This window comes from Malania oleifera, chromosome 13 (genome assembly GCF_029873635.1).
Source record: "Malania oleifera isolate guangnan ecotype guangnan chromosome 13, ASM2987363v1, whole genome shotgun sequence".
NCBI lineage: Eukaryota > Viridiplantae > Streptophyta > Magnoliopsida > Santalales > Ximeniaceae > Malania > Malania oleifera.
The window spans coordinates 13,667,617-13,688,660 of NC_080429.1; the positions used below are offsets into that span (position 1 = coordinate 13,667,617).

The window sequence follows — 21,044 nt, forward strand, 5'->3', positions numbered from 1 at the left end:
TCTGGGAGAGCTTGTATTTGTAATCTCTCGAGACGTTATGTGTAACTATGGTATTCCTCCGCCATAAGTGAAGGTAGGTAATAAATTTGGGACGGGCCTGTTATGTGGGTGGCCGCCGGCTCTTCCTAGAGACAGAGCAGTTAAAGTTCAGACAATGTGATCGAAACAGTTGGCAAATTTCGTGGGCGAAATTTTATAAGGAGGAGAGATTGTAGTAACTTGAACAAAAAATAAAATAAAATCTTGGAGGAGATATTTTTAGATTACTTAAGGGTTAAGTTATATTTATTATGTAACACACACTCTCTCTCTCTCTCTGATCTCGGGCGGCTCGTTGCCCGAATTAACGATCCAACATTATTAAGTGGATTAGCGGGTGAATCTGTACAAGTCCTACGGAGTAGAATCTTGATTTGAGTATTTTCGAGTTTTTATCCTGAAGTTGAGGTAAGGGTCAAAATGAGCCTAGTGACTTGTAGATCTATACTAAATAGGGTGATGTTGACGTATGGTCTTTCGGTTTTAGGATTTGGGAATCCGTGTGGTTGTTTTGAGCCATTTGGAGTCGTGTTTCGGTATTCGGGAACAGGTAAGAGGATTTGTTTATATTAGTTATTTTTAAAATCTGATTTGGTGAACTGTAGGTTATGTTTATACGGATGTTTTGGTTACTTGTTTGGAAAATTTCACCAGGTGAGATTGTCAGTTTTTCGGGTGTACGGTTTTCGGAAAAATTAGGGATTCGGGTATTGTCTCCGTTTCTTTTGGAAAATCGTTTATTTGAATCAAACTAAAGTATAGAGATGACCGTACCTTTATTTTATGTTAAACTTTATTTCCGAATCAATTATCATATGATTGTTTAATTATCCAAATAGGTGTGGCAGGAGAGGATATTTTGTGATGATTGAGTTGTGATGTGTTTGAAATGAAATATAGGAATTGGATTTCCAAACTGTTTCAGGAATGGTGGTTACTGACATGTCGGTTTTATTATCGTGGGGTCAATAATGACATGTCGGTTTGATTCCGTGGGGTCAAGACATTCCAGATTAATACCGTGGGGTTGTAAGACATGCCAAGTTAATACCAATGGTCGTAAATTGTCTGTAGTAACTCGACCCCGAAAAAAAAAAAAAAAAAAAAAGATATTTTGGAGAAGATATTTTGAAAAGAGATATTTTGAGATATTTATGGAGGAGATATTTATTTAGATTACTTAAGGGCTAAGTTAGGATTTATTCTATAAATTCTCTTATTCTCTCTCATTCTCTCTCTCTCTCTCTCTCTCTTTAAGATCCTTTGCCGTTCGTCGTCCGTTTCCAAAAACGGACGGTACTGCGTGGATCAGAAGAGGAAACTCTATACTTTTAGTGAATCGGATCGTCGTTTCGGAGAGTTTTGGGTTTTCCCAAGAATCGAGGTAGGAATCTGATCCTAATTTTGATTGGATATTTGGATAGTAGTAGAAAACATAGTAAGGTTATGTTCTGTGGTTTTAGGTTTTCGGGATCTCGGGTTGTCATTTTGGACCGTTTTTGTACGAAGTTTCATTTCGAATATAAGGTAAGGGGAACTTGATTACAACAGCTGTTTTGGAAAATTAAACTGCTAAAAAACTAGTTTATGTTATTATGTATGATTTAAATGCTTATTTGTGAAATTCTACCGAGTAGAAATGCCGGTTTGACGATTTTACGGCTTTTGGTAAAAATGAGGATTTTAATGTGTGATCTCCAAATTTTACAAATATTGTTTATTTGTGTTTATACTATAGTTGGAGAGGCTCGAATCCTTTATTGATTCAGTTAAACTAAGTATATTGAATTTATATCATTTAGCGGGTTTTTGTATCAAACTTGGGTGATATATGTTGAAATGGAAATGAATGTATTTTCTATACTACTGATATAGAATATGGGAATGAAATTCCAATTTGTTATACTGACAATGTGATAAACAGAGGCTGGTGATACACCGAGCCGCATCAGTAAACAAAGAAGGGTAAACTGAGTGGAAAGACGCCGGTTTGAACTCGCTGGGATTATTTCTATACTATTGATATAGGGTTGAAAAATACTTTCTTTGCAAAGTTGAAATAAACTACTGTTATATGATACGACACGATATCGTAGCTAGATGTACACGTGCAACCACACCTACTAAACGATGTGGGTACCAAGATGGTCGGCTAGCAGGGTGAAACCATTGGCTGATATTGGGCCAATGGAGGCAGTTAGATCGTATGTAGGTACTCGGCAGTGTCTGCACGAACAGGGCATTGGACGAGTACCAGTGTACAACTCGAGCCACGGGGTAAAATTGGTTATAGGGATATTTTGCTGTTGGTCATCTGATAAATCATTAAATGGTCGAAAGATAGATGTGGGAATTTTGTAATATGAATAATGATATACCTTATGCATTACTGTATTGAAAATATTTGATTTATATTCCAGATGTTGAATGAAAATATGCATGTATACAGTCACACACTGTTGTAACTCCTTCTTCCTTACTGAGAGGTGTCTTACCCTATCTTACAACCTTTGTTTTCAGGTCTGTCCGTGCGTCGGTCCTAGTAGATAAAGAAATTGGGGTGGTTATTTTGGTTAGCTTACGTAAGCATCTAAATTTTGTACTAAACTTGATGAAAGTCTTTAGTTGGAGGGTTGTAATATAATGATTACTCTAAGTCCGAATGTATGTAAATTATGGATGTATTAGTGAACTCTGGTATAAGGCTAGTAGTAATCCCAATGGATGTTTGTGTTTTTCCGCGACATTTACATCATGATTATGTATGATTTACACCCGTATGTCCCTGTTTAGGGCGGGTTGTTTCCATATCTTGAACAAGTATAAGTATTTGATGTATGTGAGTGACACCTGAGTCCGTTTAAAGGGCCGGGTCGTTACAGTTAGTATCAGAGCCCATAGCCAGTCGGAAGTATGATTTGAATCATGCTGCTTGGTTCGGGATATGTGCTAAACTAAGAAGTTGCTAGTTGTTACAGTCTAGAATAAACCAGAGTATAGGACATGGCTATGACCTTGAGTTTTGTTTTGTATACCTGGAGACGAAAACAATTGGCAGACTTCTGTGTTTTTTTGGATCATTTGAAGGGTTTAGAAAATCATGGCAATCTATTGATGGTGTTGTTTCCAAGTGGAAGGGCAGAACTTGAGTTAGAATGATGATGTTAAATTAATGGCGTACATCGATATTCAGGATGTGGATTTAAGGAACTGAGTCTATAGTATGATAGTGTTAGTTGATGCTTAGGCTATTACCTTCTAATGGATTCTCGTAAATGTTTTCAGGATCGAATCCAAGGATATCACTGCCAATATAGATGGTAGTAGTAGTGAGGGTGCCGGCCTCGAGGCTGGTAACGACTCTACTAGTGTGTTACGTGAATTCGCACAGCAGCTTATGGCTGAGGTAGTGCGTACGAATAGAGGGCAGGATCGTCCTATGACTGAGTTGGGTTGCTCCATTGAGCAGTTCACCAGATTGAAGCCCTCTGCTTTTGTGGGCGGTACAGATCTAGTTCGTGCTGAGAATTGGATCTAGGAGATCGAGAAGATCTTAGGTGTGTTAAACTGCACTGAAAAGTAAAAAGTCACCTTCACCATGTTCAAGTTGGCAGGGGAGGCTGAGAGATGGTGGGGGTCGGTAAAGCAAATGGAGGAGCACCGACCGATACCGATAGTGTTGACATGGGCCTGATTCAAAGAGCTCTTCTTTGAATGTTATTTTCCGGCCACAATTAGAAACGCGAAAATAGAGGAATTTATGAATTTGACGCAGGGTTCACTGACAGTGCAGCAGTACGCTACCAAGTTCCAGGAGCTGTCTCGATTTGCTCCATTCGTGATTCCTGATGAAGTAAAGAAGGCTTGGAAGTTTCAGAGGGGTCTGAGGAGTGAGATCCGTAAGCAGACGGCGATTCTGCAGTTGCAGGATTTTGCTACGTTGGTTGATAAAGCCAAGGTAGCAGAGGAGTGTTTACTAGAGGATGCAGAAGTTCAGGTTACGAAGAAGAGACCAACGCCTCCTAATTATTCATCTGGGACAGGACAAAGTAAGTGGAAGAAAAATAGTGGTGGCACGTCCCAGAATGCCGCAAGTGTTCCACGTTGCTCTTTATGTGGTAAGAAACATCAGGGGCAGTGTTGGTTGTCTACGGGAGCCTGTATGCGGTGTGGTAGATAAGAACATCAGATGAGAGACTGTCCGAGGCAGAGGAATGACGAAGTCACACAGCAGCAATATCGAGGGAATGCTCCGACACAGTGTGGCAGTCAATAGGGGGGTACTGCCCAGGCTAGGGTATATTCTCTGACTCTTGGTGACGCTGAGAACGCTGGTGACGTGGTCACAGGTACTATTTATGTGTTTTTTCATGAAGCTGTAGTACTTTTTGATTCTGGAGCTACGCATTCTTTTATTTCTCGTAATTTTGTTAAATTATGTGGTTTGGAGGTGCAATTGTTGGATTATGAACTGGTAGTGACTACGCCGTCTGGGTCTGCAGTCGGGTGTAGTAAGTTAGTCCGTAACTTCCCTGTGGAAATTCAGGGAAGAATACTACTAGTTAACCTAGTGGTCTATGACATGCATGGTTTTGATATCATCCTTGGGATGGACTGGTTGTCGGCCAGTTATGCTAGTATTGATCGCCGCAGGTGGGAGTTGTTGTTTAAACCACCAGGGGAGCAGGAATTTAGATTCCAGGGGTCGTGTGTGTGTTCTACACCACGAATCCTTTCAGCTTTGCAAGCGAGGAGGCTACTCCTAGATGGCTGTCAAGGGTATCTGGCGTTTGTGAAAGATACGCCGGTTGAAGAAAATAAGTTGGAAACAATTGCTGTAGTGTGTGAGTTCCCTGACGTGTTTTCAGAGGACTTGCTAGGGTTACCTCCGGACAGGGAAGTGGAATTCGTGATAGAGCTAGTTCCAGGTACGGCGCCGATATCGAAAGCTCCATACCGTATGGCTCCAGCTGAATTGAAAGAACCGAAGGAACAACTTCAGGAGCTCCTAGACAAGGGGTACATTCGTCCTAGTGTTTCTCCTTGGGGAGCGCCTGTTTTGTTTGTTAAGAAGAAGGATGGGTCGATGAGGATGTGCATCGACTACAGAGAACTGAACAAGGTGACGGTAAAGAATAAATATCCGCTACCTCGGATCGATGATCTGTTTGACCAGCTTCAGGGCACACAGATCTACTCTAAGATTGATCTACGATCTGGGTATCACCAGCTGAAGGTGAAAGTGGAAGACATTCCTAAGACGACATTTCGAATTCGGTATGGCCATTATGAATTTATGGTTATGCCTTTTGGTTTGATTAATGCACCTGCAGCATTTATGGATTTGATGAACAAGATCTTTCACGAATATTTAGATCGGTTCGTCGTAGTATTTATCGATGACATCCTAGTGTTTCCTAGGAGCGCTGCAGAGCATAAGGGGTATTTGAGGCTTGTCTTGCAAATGCTTAGGAATAAGAAATTGTATGCTAAATTGAAGAAGTGTGAGTTCTGGCTAGAGCAGATTGCGTTTCTTGGTCATGTCGTGTCCAAGGAAGGTGTATCTGTGGACCCGAGTAAGATTGAAGCAGTAGTGGATTGGGCGAGACCGAAGAATGTTCAGGAAGTCAGAAGCTTTTTAGGTCTTGCAGGTTACTATCGTTGTTTTGTGGAAGGGTTCTCCAGTTGAGCAGATCCTTTGACGCGACTCACGAGGAAGAACGTGAGGTACGTTTGGACTGAGGAGTGTGAGTTGAGTTTCCAGGAGCTGAAACGGCGACTAGTTACTGCTCCAATCCTGACCATTCCTTCAGGGGATGGTGGATTCGTTATTTATAGTGACGCCTCTAAGAAGGGTCTTGGTTGTGTTCTAATGCAACAGAGCAGAGTAATTGCTTACGCTTCTCAGCAACTTAAAGAGTACGAGAAGAACTACCCGACACATGATATGGAATTAGCAGTGGTAGTATTTGCATTAAAAATTTGAGGCATTACTTGTATGGTGAAAAGTGCGAGATTTTTACTGACCATAAAAGTCTTAAATACTTTTTCATCTAGAAGGAGCTGAACATGAGACAACGCAGGTGGCTAGAGTTGATTAAAGACAATGACTGTGCTACTAGCTATCACCCAGGAAAGGCTAATGTGGTAACTGATGCTCTGAGTCGGAAGTCTGTTGATGCGTCTGTTTCAGCGATTAGAGTTCAGCACCAAATTTGTATGGATCTAGAAAGGTTGGGCTTGGAAGTGGTAGAAGGAAATCATCAGGCTGTGCTTGCCAGCTTGGTGGTGCAACCGACCTTACAAGAGAGGATCCGTGTAGCGCAAAAAGAGGATCCAGAGTTAGTTGAGGTTATAGAAGGAGTTCGGAATGGTTTAAAGCCAGACTTCAGTATTTCTGGTGATGGGATACTGAGATTCCGCGGCAAGGTTTGCGTCCCGAATGATGCCGTGATTAAACGGGTTATTCTAGAGGAGGCACACCGTTCGTTCTACACTGTACATCCTGGTAGTATGAAAATGTACCGGGATTTGAGGGAATCTTTCTAGTGGTCTAATATGAAAAGAGAGATCGCCCGATTTGTAGAACAGTGCCTGACATATCAGCAGATTAAAGCAGAACATCAGAAGCTGGCAGGACCACTTCAACCACTCGACGTCCCTGAGTGGAAGTGGGAACATGTCTCGATGGATTTTGTGACGGGTTTACCTGCGGCGATGCATGGGCAGAATGCCATATGGGTTATAGTAGATCGGTTGACGAAGACTGCACACTTCATTCCAATCAGAGTCAGCTACTCTCTGAATAGGCTGGTAGAACTTTATGTGCAGGAGGTGGTACGACTCCATGGTGTTCCTATATCTATTGTTTTAGATCAAGATCCGCGTTTTACATCTCGTTTCTGGAAAAGTTTACAGGATGCCTTGGGATCGCGATTGATGTTCAGTACGTCTTTTCACCCACAGACGGATGGACAGTCGGAGAGAACTATTCAGACGTTAGAAGATATGTTGCGGGCTTGTATACTAGATTTTGGTAATAGTTGGATGCGATATCTACTGCTTGTTGAATTTGCATATAACAACAGTTACCAGGCGAGCATAAAGATGGCACCTTAAGAGGCTTTGTACGGTCGTCGGTGTCGATCTCCGTTGTACTGGGATCAGGTAGGTGAGCGGCAGATACTAGGTCTAGAACTGATTCAGCAGACCTCTGCAAAGGTCGCATTGATCAGGGAAAGAATTAAAGCAGCTCAGAATCGACAGAAAAGTTATGCTGATACTCGTCGACGAGAGTTGGAATTTGAAGTGGGAGATATGGTATTCTTGAGAATCGCTTCGATGAAAGGGGTAATGAGATTCGGGAAGAAGGGGAAGCTAAGTCCTCGGTATGTCGGGCCTTTTGAAATCCTTGAAATGATAGGTTCGGTTGCTTATCGAGTGGCTTTACCTCTAGCATTATCCCGATTTCATGATGTATTTCACGTGTCTGTACTGAAGAAGTACATACCAGATCCATCGCATGTACTGAGTTACGAACCTCTAGAGATCAGTGAGACTTTATCATATGAGGAGGTACCAGTACTGATATTAGATCGGAAAGTTCAGCAATTACGGATTAGGGAAATACCGCTAGTGAATGTATTATGGTGTAACCATACAGTGGAGGAAGCTTCATGGGAGTTAGTGTCAGAAATAAGCCAGAAGTACCCGCAGTTATTTTTGGATGATACGTAATTATGTATAGTAGTATATGTGGTATGGTCTTCGGGAGAGTTTTGTGTGTGTAATCTTCCGAAGCATCACATTGTAATTACGGTATTCCTCCGCCATAAGCGAGGGTAGATAATAACTTCGCGCCGAAGCTGCTTTGAGGGCGGCTGCCGACTCTTCTGTAGGTCTCTGACGTAAGGTAGAGTATGCTTGGTATCAGTTGATGAATTTCGAGGACGAAATTCTTATAAGGAGGGGAGATTGTAGTAACCCGACCCCGGAAAAAGAAAAAAAAGAAAAAAAAAGAAGAAGATATTTTGGAGAAGATATTTTGAAAAGAGATATTTTGAGATATTTATATATAAATATCTTGGAGGAGATATTTATTTAGATTACTAAAGGGTTAAGTTAGGATTTATTCTATAAAATCTCTTATTCTCTCTCATTCTCTCTCTCTCTCTAAGATCCTTCGCCGTTCGTCGTCCGTTTCCAAAAATGGAGGGTACTGTGTGGATCAGAAGAGGAAACTCTACACTTTTAGTGGATTGGATCGTTGTTTCGAAGAGTTTCGGGTTTTCCTAAGAATTGAGGTAGGAATTTGATCCTAATTTTGATTGGATATTTGGATAGTAGTAGAAAACATAGTAAGGTTATGTTCTGTGGTTTTAGGTTTTCGGGATCTCGGGTTGTTGTTTTGGACCGTTTTCGTACGAAGTTTCATTTCGAATATAAGGTAAGGGGAACTTGATTACAACAGCTATTTTGGAAAACTAAACTGCTAAAAAACTAGTTTATGTTATTATGTATGATTTAAATGCTTATTTGTGAAATTCTACCGAGTAGAAATGCCGGTTTGACGATTTTACGGTTTTTGGTAAAAATGAGGATTTTGATGTGTGATCTCCAAATTTTACAAATATTGTTTATTTGTGTTTGTACTATAGTAGGAGAGGTTCGAATCCTTTATTTATTCAGTTAAACTATGTATATTGAATTTCTATCATTTAGCGGGGTTTTGTATCAAACTTGTGTGATATATGTTGAAATGGAAATGAATGTATTTTCTATACTACTGATATAGAATATGGGAATGAAATTCCAATTTGTTATACTGACAATGTGATAAACAGAGGTTGGTGATATACCGAGCCGCATCAGTAAACAAAGAAGGGTAAACTGAGTGGAAAGACGCCGGTTTGAACCCGTTGGGATTATTTCTATTCTATTGATATAGGATTGAAAAATACTTTCTTTGCAGAGTTGAAATAAACTACTGTTATATGATACGACATGATATCGTAGCTAGATGTACACGTGCAACCACACCTACTAAACGATGTGGGTACCAAGATGGTCGGCTAGCAGGGTGAAACCATTGGTTGATATTGGGCCAATGGAGGCAGTTAGATCGTATGTAGGTACTCGGCAGTGTCTGCACGAACAGGGCATTGGACGAGTACCAGTGCACAACCCGAGCCACGGGGTAAAATTGGTTATAGGGATATTTTGCTGTTGGTCATCTGATAAATCATTAAATGGTCGAAAGACAGATGTGGGAATTTTGTAATATGAATAATGATATACCTTATGCATTACTGTATTGAAAATATTTGATTTATATTCCAGATTTTGAATGAAAATATGCATGTATACAGTCACACACTGTTGTAACTCCTCTTCCTTACTAAGAGGTGTCTTACCCTATCTTACAACCTTTGTTTTCAGGTCCGTCCGTGCGTCAGTCCTAGTAGATAAAGAGACTAGGGTGGTTATTTTGGTTAGCTTACGTAAGCATCTAAATTTTGTACTAAACTTGATGAAAGTCTTTAGTTGGAGGGTTGTAATATGACGATTACTCTAAGTTCGAATGTATGTAAATTATGGATGTATTAGTGAACTCTGGTATAAGGCTAGTAGTAATCCCAATGGATTTTTATGTTTTTCCACGACATTTACATCATGATTATGTATGATTTACACCCGTATGTCCCTGTTTAGGGCGGGTTGTTTCCATATCTTGAATAGATATAGGTATTTGATGTATGTAAGTGACACCTGAGTTCGTTTAAAGGGCCGGGTCGTTACATTGTCGGTTTATGCCGAAGAGTGTGAAAACACTAGATTTGTGCTGGGTCAATACCGTGGGTCAATAATGACATGCCGGTTTTCCGGATTATGGTTACTAAAACGCCGGTTCAATATCGTGGGGTCAATAATGACATGCTAGTTTGCCGAATAATATCGAGGGTTGTGGAATGCCGATTCAATACCGTGGGGTCAATAATGACATGCCGGTTTGCAGGATTATGGTTACTAAAACGCCGGTTCAATACCATGGGGTCAATAATGACATGCCGGTTTGTCAGATAATATCGAGGGTTGTGAAATGCCGGTTCAATGCTGTGGGTCAATAATGACATGCCGGTTTGTCGGATTATGGTTACTAAAACTCTAGTTCAAGACCGTGGGGTCAATAATGACAAGCCGATTTGCTGGATAATATCGAGGGTTGTGGAATGCCGGTTCAATACCGTGGGTCAATAATGACATGCCGGTTTACCGGATTACACCAATGATTGTGAAATATACTGAAACTGTTTGTGAAAATACTGGAAATGCGAAATCCTTTGTTTCTTATTGGAATAACACTCATGTGCCCACACACTGATATAACCTGATTCTCCCTTACTAAGAATTGTCTCATCCCAATCATACAGATCTGTTTCAGGTCCTTCAGGTAGCCGGACCTAGCGTTCTAGAGGGTTCTGAGCATAGTATTATGTTAGTTTTTGTAAGTACTGTTGTGAGTACTGAACTGTAGCCAAGATGTCATTTTGGATTATGTTGGATACCTTTGGTTGATGTTTTGTATTATGATAGACTTAGTACTCTGGTATGAATGAATGTAATAGGTTGAAATATGTTCTGCTGCGTTATTCATGTGAATAGTGGTTGCGAGTAGGGTATGTGGGAGCCCTATCTGGTTGGACCCTCATATTTATTGGTATCATGGATGTTTGTATGATATAAATACATGTTAGGTTCTCAGATCACACCCTGGGACCCACTTCGGGGCTTGACAAAGACAATATGATCCTCACTTTTTATATATTTTACATTTCCTAAGTCCTTACTCTCCCTTTTTCTAATTTTAGCAAGCTTAAACATATCTCTTTTCCCTTCTTTTGTATTTAATCTATCATATAAACTATTGAATGATGCGTGTTTAACTTCACTAAGGGCCTTTTTTGCATTTGTTCTCGTCTCTTTATACTTTTCAAAGTTATCCATATTTCTACATTTTTGCCACATTTTATACCAAATTCTTTTTGTCTTTACGTCTTTTTGGATATCTTTATCCCACCATCAACTTTCTTTGCTATTCTAGAATCTTTCCCTTGATTCACCTAAAATCTCTTTTGCTATCTTTTTGATAGAACTAGCTAATCTACTCCAAAGAGTATTTGTATCTATCTCATCCTCTATAGTCTAATCCCCATCTTTGATCACTTTATCTTAAAATTTTATTATATTCCCTTTAAGTTCCACTACCTAGTTCCCTTACACTGATTTATTTTATCATTTTTCTTCCATTTTTTAATACATATATCTAATACTAAAACTCTATGTTGTGTGGTTAGGCTTTCACCTTGAATAACTTTACAATCCTTGCATGATAACCAATCTACCCTCCTAGTTAAGAAAAAATCTATTTGACTTTTATTTTGTCTACTTTTAAAGGTTATTAAGTGTTCTTTTCTCTTCTTAAAGCAAGTATTTGTTGTAATAAAATCATTTGACATAGTGAAGTCTAAGAAATTCTCCTTAGGCTCATTTTTGTCTCCATATACATATCCTTCGTGTATCTTCTCATAACCTTTATTATCCTTTCCAGTGTTTTAAAAGGTGTAAATGAGGCTTGCCTTGAAGCGTTTTAGGGCAAAAACGCATCAAGGTGTAAGTTAAAAGGTGCAAGTCCACAAAAGTGCACGCCTCAGGCGAGAAGGCGTACGTATTAAGCAAAAAACCTCGCCTTTTTACGCCTCAGCATCCAGGCGTACGCGTTTCAGTATCCCTGGCCAAAACCCAGAATGCAGCCTTTGCTCCCTCTTGAAGCCTCTGCTATTTCCGACAAAGCTCGACGAAGCCTCTGCTCTCTCTCGAACCCTCTGCTATCTCCTACGAAGCTCGTCGAAGCCTGTGCTTTCTCTCGAAGCCTCAGCAAAGCCTCTGCTCTCTTCGACGAAGCTTGAAGAAACCTTTGCTCTCTCCGACAAAGTTCGACAAAGCCTCTGCTCTCTCTTCGAGGCCTCCATTCTTCTCCTCTCTCAACGATTCCTCTCGACGAAGCCTCTATTCTTCTCCTCTCTCTACCATTCCTTTGTAAGAAGCTTCAGATTTCTTGACGAAGCCTCCAGTCTTCTCCGATGAGTTGACGAAGCTTCCGTAGCTTTCCTCAAGCTCCTTCCTCCCCTCCGACGACTCGACAAGCTTCCGTAGTATTCCTTTAACCCTTCTCCCTCTCTGATGATTCCTCTGTGGACCCTTCAATTTGATCTGCCTCTATTTATTTAGTTTTATATTCATAGAAATTAGTGGATGACTTTAATTTGGCTTTTTCTATATGCTTTAATTTGATTTTTTTTAATTCTTTTGGTAATATGACTCATGTTTATTTTTTAACATGTATTATTTGTGTTTTTTTTTTTTTAAAATCTAAAATTGGTTTATATGATATTTAAAAATTATATTTTTATTTTTTTCTCCATTATTCTAAAATTTTTCTCATTTTTTTTACTATATATAAATTGATCTTATTTATTATTATTTTTAAAAAATACAGTCCCAAAATGCTTAAGCTTCAATGCCTTGAGGCTTTTACGCCTCGCCTCAAGGAGGGTAAAACCTTACACTTCGCCTTTTAAAACACTGATCGTTTTCAATTTGTCCATTCAAATCTCCTCCTGTGAATATTTTCTTAGTCCCTAGTATGCCTTGTATAATACTATCCATATCTTCCCAAAATTGTCTCTTAATATTTTATGCTAAGCCTAGTGAGGAGCATAAGCACTAATGTTATTTATTATCTCTTGGCCTAAGACCATTTTGATTTTTATAATTCTATCCCCTACTTTGTTTACATCAATAACGCTATCCTTTAAGTTTTTGCTTACAATAATTCCTACTTTATTCTAATATTTTCCTTTTCCAGTGTATCAAAGTTTAAATCTTGATTTATCAATTTCCCTAGCTTTCTCCCTCATCCACTTAGTTTCTTGAAGGCAAATTATATTAATTTTTCTTCCAATCATTGTGTCTACAATTTCAATGCTTTTAGCCATATGTCGCCGTATATTCCAATTGTTGATCTAATCCTAGTTGTTTGAACTAGCTTCTTTACCTACCCATGTCCAGAATGATGCAGGAACTTTTGCATATTTGATACCGTATCCAAGCGCCGACACGGCGTGTTGCTTCGGGGCAACGACCTAGCCCACTTTCGACCACTTTTCGCTAAGTGCAATGCTTCGCTCATAGGAGGTGCCTCAACAAATATTTGGTAAGGATTCATATTATAGTGATCTGACAAATTTTACGTTGGCTGGCAACTACCTAACGCAACCCTCCTCCTTTACCCAGGCTTGGGGCTGGCTGCGTATGAAAAAATTAGGACATTAAATGCATCACAGACGTAGTTAAAGATTAGAAAGAAGAAAGTTACAAATATATTCATAGCACAGATTTTTACAAACCAACCGTCACGTTGCACAACTCTAACTAATTAATTAAATGAAAACATTTGGCTAGGACCTGACAAACTTCCAACCTTGTTCTTCTTAAGCTAGCTTGCAAAGAGGATTAAATTGGTCCATCCAATTTCTGGCTTCCCAGCCTTTGACAATTCTCACATGCCATAACGTACTCAATGCCCTCAATTTGGCAAAAGCATTAAGAAGAGCATCCACCACCAGAGGAATAATCACACTTCATGAGAAAATATCAGGCAGTGCACTTCAATTAGGTCAATGAAAGTCTGGTGATGGCTCTGACTTATATTTCTTCTTGATGGAGAACGTTTAGGAATTTTCATATGTGTTGCGCTTAATTCTCCTATAAGAATGTGACAGATCATGAGAGGAAGAATGTTACACTGCAGTCTTTCCAAAATTGAACAAATATTTGAGGCAACCAAAAATCATGGACTTTCAATTCCATATTTTTAATCTAGCTCTCTTGCATGGATATGTGGTTTGACCTGCAAACACTTCTTCACAGCTCTTCCCAGACACTGCATTGTATAACTACAAGATAAATAACTTAGCTGCAGAGTTATTTCTAACAAATCACCTGAATTTGAGTTGAAGTGCTAGGTGAGTTTTTTCTCCTGTGTTTCCATCTTTACTGAAAGCGCTTGGGATTTCTATTCAATAGTTCAATTACATAGGTTTCATCGCTGCCTTCTATTTCAACAATCATCGTTGCATGGTTAGGACACACTGCAACTCAATGGCCAAAATCTTGGCACTTTAACACTTAACTACTAGCTGGACCTCTGAAGTTGAACCAGGAAGCTCTAGACTTTTCAATGCAGTAGTAGCTTAAACACCTTCACTATACTATTCAATTTACTTACCTCATACCACACCACTGGTTGTCTTGTCAAACTGAAGGGTTGCTGTAGCTCTGGGAGGATCACACTGCATATCTCCCTCTATCTGAGTGGCAACTTGAACTGGATCAGACGACAGGTAGCAAGCTTGGATGCAATTGCTGTCTTCAACCCTTTTCCTGTGCAAAGCAATTATGACATCCTCTCGCATTCTGTATCTACAAGCCTAGCCAAATAATAGGCTCGAGTAGCCTTAACAGATCATCTTGCTTAAAATATTAGAGTTCTAGATGGACTCACTGCTGGGAGTTGGGGGGTGCAGATTGTTCTTGCTTTGCTTGCACCATCTCATACAAAATCTTGATCTCTCCATATCTTCATCTCCTAAATGTTTTCTGTTGTTTAATCCATCAAATTTGAGTGTATTCCTATAATTTATATTTGGAGACAACTTTTGTTCTTCATTCATTACATATTGCTGGAAACAATCCTCCAGAGAAAAAATCTAGTCATCAAACTGAGTATCACCATGAAAATTTTAATTTTGAAGTCTCTAATTCTTTTATTTAGATGATCATTCTGATGTTTGCACATTGTAAAGATGTAGAGAACTAAAATGGTCGTAAGCTGTAAAACTTTCCTGTCTAATAAGAGATTCAATTTTTCCCAAGCAACTTCAGTTGTTAGCTTATTCAGATTGTTGGTAATGTACTTGTGATTTCCAGGGCATTCTCAATTTTTTGTGCCTAATTGGATAATAGTTCAACCTTTATAGACATCACTGCGTGTTATTTTATTTTATTTTTAGCTGATTCACCCTTTTTTTTTTGGGGGAGGGGGGGGGGGGGGTTTGGAATTATTAGAGGAAATGGGCTGGTTTTGGTTGGGGTTTCAGATGGGGAAAGGGCTCAAATTTTTTTTTTTTTCATTTTCTTTCCTTTTTTTTGGGTGACTGGAGCTGGGTTGGATTGTTTGTGAAGGGGAAATCAAGTTGAGTCCAGTCTTTGCTAGAAGAAAAAAAAAAACAGAGAGAAGAAAAGATTGATTTTTTTTTTCGGGGGCAAGAGGTTCAAAAGTAGCAAGTGTACATATAAAATGCAAGGAAGCTTGACGACTATAAAAGTAGATACAAAAAGAAGAGGAGGAACCTGGCAGAGCTGCGTCTGCAGTGGCCACACATCGTTTGTTGATGTGGCACTCCTTTTGCAACCTTCGTCTATGATCTTTGGATGAGATGTTTGGTTGGAACATGAGGAACACAATGGTTCTGGCAGTATGCCCTGAGAACTTAAGCTAAATGAGCAACTGAGAGTGATAGCCGAGGGAGGAATTGCTAGCAGTGCATGACAGATGGTGGCAGGATTGGTGGCACTTAGCTCTTGTGTTTTGATCAGTGAGTGGTCTCTGATATTGGCGGCGGTGGTGATTATGATGGTTTGCATAGTGAGTGCCTGGAAGGGAATGAAAGGAGGGGGCTGCGGTTGAGAGTTCCAAAAGCTTTTTCTTAAAAATCTGAACCTTTGCAATTGACAACTGCAGAATTGTGGGTTTTCTTAGCAGTGGAATGGAAATGGGAGACTAAAAGAGAAGACAGGAAGAAAAGAGAGCAAGAAGGGTAGATAGATTTCATGGTTGTGCTGATGGGAAGAAGGAATTTTTGTGTGAAACCTAAAGATGAGTAGTAGAGAGAGAAATGAGAAGTTTGAATAGTAAGGTGGACCGGACCAGAATGCTCTCCAAAACCAAGATGCAGAATTTGAGAAGTGACGGAAAGAAAGCCAAACGGGGGAAGAAGAATATGGGGATTTGGGGAAATCAGTTAACATTCAATTAAAACTCAAATCAGTTATATAACATCATAATTTAAAGGAAGGACTAAAAAGAAGAAAATTACACATTACAAACATATTCCTGAGACACCTTTGCAAACCTGCCCCCACAGAATACACCTCTAATTGATTGATTGAACTACTAAACCAAAACATTTGGGCTTAGGACCCAAGAAGCCCTTGAATATATTTTTCTGAGTTGGGCTCCTAAGACAATTGAACTAGTCCCCATCTAACTTGTAGCTTCCCATCCTACATCATGATGTAAAGTCTTCTCCCTGGTTGTTGCAGATTTGGAAACAAAAATTTGTTAGTAGTCCCAATTTTGGAAATTGTAGAGCATAACTCACTTTTAGAAAATGTGTTTTGCGTATTTGTTTTTTGCAAACTAATTAAAACTGAAAGGCAAGAAATTGAATTGTTTGTAGACACACTGTTTGTCATTGATGTGGCCTTTGATCGAGTGGAATCAAAGTTGAAATGGAAATTTGATTCTGGCCTCATTTCCTTTCCAACATTTGTTTATTCAAAATTAATCTGAAATTTCCGTTATGTTGGAATGGGCATAACTTAATCAAAGGAATTGCTATTCCGTCATCCCCATGTGCAGCCACGCATTTTATTCTTGTGTTATTTTTCTTTAAGACAAAAAGGTGTGCAAACAAGTTTTGTTGTCCCAACTTTGTCCTCATCCCCATTCAAGTGCACCAACTGAATCATGACCCTCTCTCCCCTCCAACACACACATGCACAGCAGATGCCACTAGCTGCTGCTGCTCTACTCCCTCAAAACCTCCATTTCTGCTGGTTGCTACCTCTGCCACAACCACCATAGTCAGGTACTTAGGTCCATTCCGTCAGGATCTGCTACCCTGCCAATCTCTCTCTCTCGCTCTCTCTCAATGCTTCAGTGGTTTCTGCTCAAGTAAATCATCCATCTGGTTGTCATTCTCACTTTAACGCCATAATTGATGATATAACTTTTTCATAGTCAAATTTAAGTATAGCAACATTTGAGAGAAATACTAGCAGATAATTACACACCTTTTTGTTTGCTTGTTTGTTTATCTTATTTTCGCTTCAAACAATTTCAGTTTCACAATACTAGTAATCTAGCATACTTGCTTGATTTATGTGAAAATTGTGGGAAACTAGGTGATTGATTTTGATGAGGTTTAGAGATTTCTTATTTCTGCAGTATGCTGCATATATGATATCTTGAATGCATATTTAGTGCTCTATGGTTGCTCTTTTCCCAAAGTTTATTTCCATATGGTCAGTTCCATCACTACAACATTGGGATTGAATCATCCTGCTATTTCCATTTCATGTTTCAATTTGCATTGTTGTTTCGATTCCCTTCTAAACCAAATGAGCTGTGAGTTTCTATGATTTTGGGGAATGACTTGCAGCTCAGTATTCATAGTCCTGACTCTATAAATGCCAGGGGAAGAATCCATGTACAAGCACTGTCAGGATTTTCCTCCTGCTAATTCGATTATATTTGTATCCCTATTTCCTGTGTTGATTTCATTCTAACTCATTCCCCTTCTCCCTACTATTCCAAATGAGGGTTTTCAAACTGACTTTGGTAATGTGTGATATATTTAGAATATGATTTTCTTTTCGTTTTTCTTTTTCCTTTCTTTTGTCATTAAGTGCTTCTGCGTGCCCTATAAAGTTTGAATGTTCAATTTCATTACCATGAAACAGGAAAACTACCTGCAGACGTTTAAGCTACCAGAACCAGTTCTTTGTGTTGGAGGAATTCTGCAAGTTGAGCTGTTGGGTAGGGTTCAAAGACAAGAAATGGATGGTCTGTATTATATATGGTTAGTGCCTTAGTCCACTCTTTTTCCTGAACTTCTGCTCCAGTTTGATTATGGTTTCATTCTTGTAAACCAACTGTAGGGGTAGATCTCCTTTTCTAAGGCCATGGCCAATATCCTTGCTGGAATATTTTTTCTTTTCCACAACTGATAGGTCTAAATCATGGTCTATACATAGTTTGAAAGGTGTGTGAGACTTCTTATTCCAGGCTTATCTTATGGCAAAAGTACACACACTATGCATGGAAACTTGGGATATTTTTATTCTGGTCACATTACAGAGACTTCAAAACATTTTTTTCTCGTTTATGCGAATTTCAAGCATAACATTTTCATGTATTTGCCATGCACTACTGATTTAGGACAGGAACACAAACTGAGAAACAGAGAGGGAGGGGTAGAGAGAGAAATAGAAAGAAGAAGAGAAAAATGGAAGAAATTAAGAGGAACTGCTGGACAGAAAGTGGTGACAGTGCATAGTGTCGGAGAAGAACAGAAAAGAGAGGAGAATATGAACAGAAAAGAAAAAAGAAAGCAGTTCTGAATTCAAATGATAACTGATAGCTAATACAGTACGAAAAGTAAATACAGCGGACAATACAACTGAAACAAATAATTACAAAACAAACCCAAAGTACTTAAAGGGTACACCAAAATATGCCTTAATTTACTAATTTTAAACAAAACCCCTGATTTCAATATCTTCAAACAAAATATAATTGTTAAGAATTACCCAAAAGCGAACCTCCATCAAAATGATTGTTATAAGCTTGTATATTATTTATTTTTTTTCATGACTTCTTTTTCATTTTATTTAAAAATGAATGAAACAAAATGCAATGGAAATTGTCAGGAACAGTCTGAATGAGAGATCATGTGAGAGAGGGAAACCAAAAAATTTGCAAAGAAGTATAATCTCTGCAATGGGAAACTGAAAACTTCCACTCTGCAACCTGAAAACCTTAGCAATAACTAACTAGAATTGGGTGGGAAACTGAAAATGATGCAAAAAAGTATAACCTCTGTATCTGGGGAACTGAAAACTGAAAATTTCCACTCTGCAGTTTCTTTGATGTTTTATGAGCGAATGACCGCATCATAATTTTGTGCCTATGGATGAATGAATTTCTAAAGGGGCTGCAGTTTCCGACTTTGTAATGCATGTAAACACTTGCAGTTACAATTTTGAATTTAAGAATGTGTTTAGATTGGCTATCTTGTCGGTCTGACTTGGCTAAAGTTATTATAATGATGCTTTTTCTGTTATTTTTTCCCCCAAAATAACTAGAAGTTTTGGTCTAATACATGGAAACTTTGCTGTATCGGTGTATAGAAAAAAAAATCCAATTGAAAGTAAGCTAGGGGAGGCGTATTATGTTGAAAAATAAACGAGAGAGAGAGAGAGCTGCCACAGCATGTAAAGAAAAGCACATGGAGGTGGCCAGTGAAGAAGTAGGCTTCTACTCTTCATTTCTGTTTGTTGAGAAATTTTGGCCTACACAAATGAGCTTCGTATTGAAATTTTCTGGAGCATAGTGTGTGAAATGCAGATAAAAAAGTGGCATCACCTAAGCTATAGTCTCACCAGGCCCTCATCCCAGATATATACAATCTCGCACAATTGCCAAGTCTCACACACTATCCTTGTGAGTCTTGGCAGGGCCTCATTGTTCCAATTCTGTGCCATTTGTGTGCCCAAGACACAGGGCAGGAGGCCCTTGGTGCTGAGACACTGAGGTCATATAAGGCTTCACATGTTTCTTTCTCTTTTTCTTTTAAATAAGCAGAAATGGTTCATTGTATAATAATTTCTTTGAATATTGTTGCAGTGTCTCCCATGTTCAAGTGATGGGCCGGCCTCTCTTACGATCATTTGATGTCAAAATACTTGATCCGTCGGGAAAGTGTTCCTTGAAGCACAACCCTGAAGTGGATTGCCCATATCCTGTAAGATCAGCTGGAGGAGAAGCAAGTGCATCAATTGGATCACATTCATTTACAGCCAGATTGATGCAGGGAGGTGCAAGGGTTTGGGAACATATTGTTCCTGCAGCATTTCTTGAGAATGCTGCGTTTCAAGATGACGAATCAGATGATGATGTTTTCGACTAGTCTGAGCACTGTCGAGTGGTGATAATCCTCATTTTAATCTCCCCCCACCTCCGCTTTTAGCAGAAATCTTTTTTTTTTTTTTTGTTATCTTTTTGAATATTGTACTGTATCCCAAAAATAAAAATAAAAAATGGTAGTGTTGAACTATGAGGAACGGCGTTGCTGACAATCGGTGCTTGATATGGCGCCGAAGAGAAACCGGTTGAACTGGTATTGATCATGGTCCAGCGTTAGGGTGACCAAAATAGTCACATTCCAATGACTCCTTTTGAGTCAAATTTCATCGCTTGGAATGGTGTCCCAAATTGTATTCTCAGAAATGAATTCTCTCCGGCTCCTTGCTGCCCTGCATTTTTTTTTTTAGCTTTTTCTGAATTTTATGATTGTGCTTTCTAGCGAGGGGATGACTCTTCCTCTTTTCAATCATGTAATATTTTAGTATGTCAGAACGGAATGTGGAATGATTAGAATTGAAAATGGAATTAAAAAAAAATGGTATAATAAATAGGTAAAAGCAGAGTGATTCATTATAGCAAATATTATGTCAATGTTCCTACCATTTTTAAGCTGATGAGGGTACAGATGGTATATAGGAGTACGAAGTTTGGATTTGAATTTGTGTGAATTTTATAGGAATTTAATATATAAAATTATATATATATATATATATATATGTGTGTGTGTGTGTGTGTGTTGTTTAAATTTATATAAATTTAAATCTAAGTTCTAAAAATTCATGATCTTGAGCACAATTTTTGTTTTCAAAGGGAAAATATTGTTATAATTAGCTTGTGATTAATTTGTTTCGCTGTTTAATTTTCTCAAAATGAATTATTTTATACGAGCATTTTCTACTTGAGAGGTTATGTGCTTCCAAAAAGGTTTGCTAGTGCAATGATAGTGTGACGGCTT

At 38.9% G+C, this 21,044-nt stretch overlaps 1 protein-coding gene across 2 annotated transcripts in view; it reads left to right on the top strand.

The window, feature by feature from the left end:
- LOC131145503 (F-box protein At4g00755) overlaps positions 1 to 20,669 on the top strand; it is a 31,392-nt gene extending 10,723 nt beyond the window's left edge. For both annotated transcript variants that reach the window (XM_058094626.1, XM_058094627.1), the window contains exons 5-6: positions 17,905 to 18,023; positions 19,850 to 20,669. In XM_058094626.1, coding sequence (XP_057950609.1) covers positions 17,905 to 18,023; positions 19,850 to 20,132 — 402 coding nt within the window. In that variant the 3' untranslated portion in view covers positions 20,133 to 20,669. The remainder of the gene's footprint in view (positions 1 to 17,904; positions 18,024 to 19,849) is intronic.
- The last annotated feature ends 375 nt before the right edge of the window (positions 20,670 to 21,044 follow it).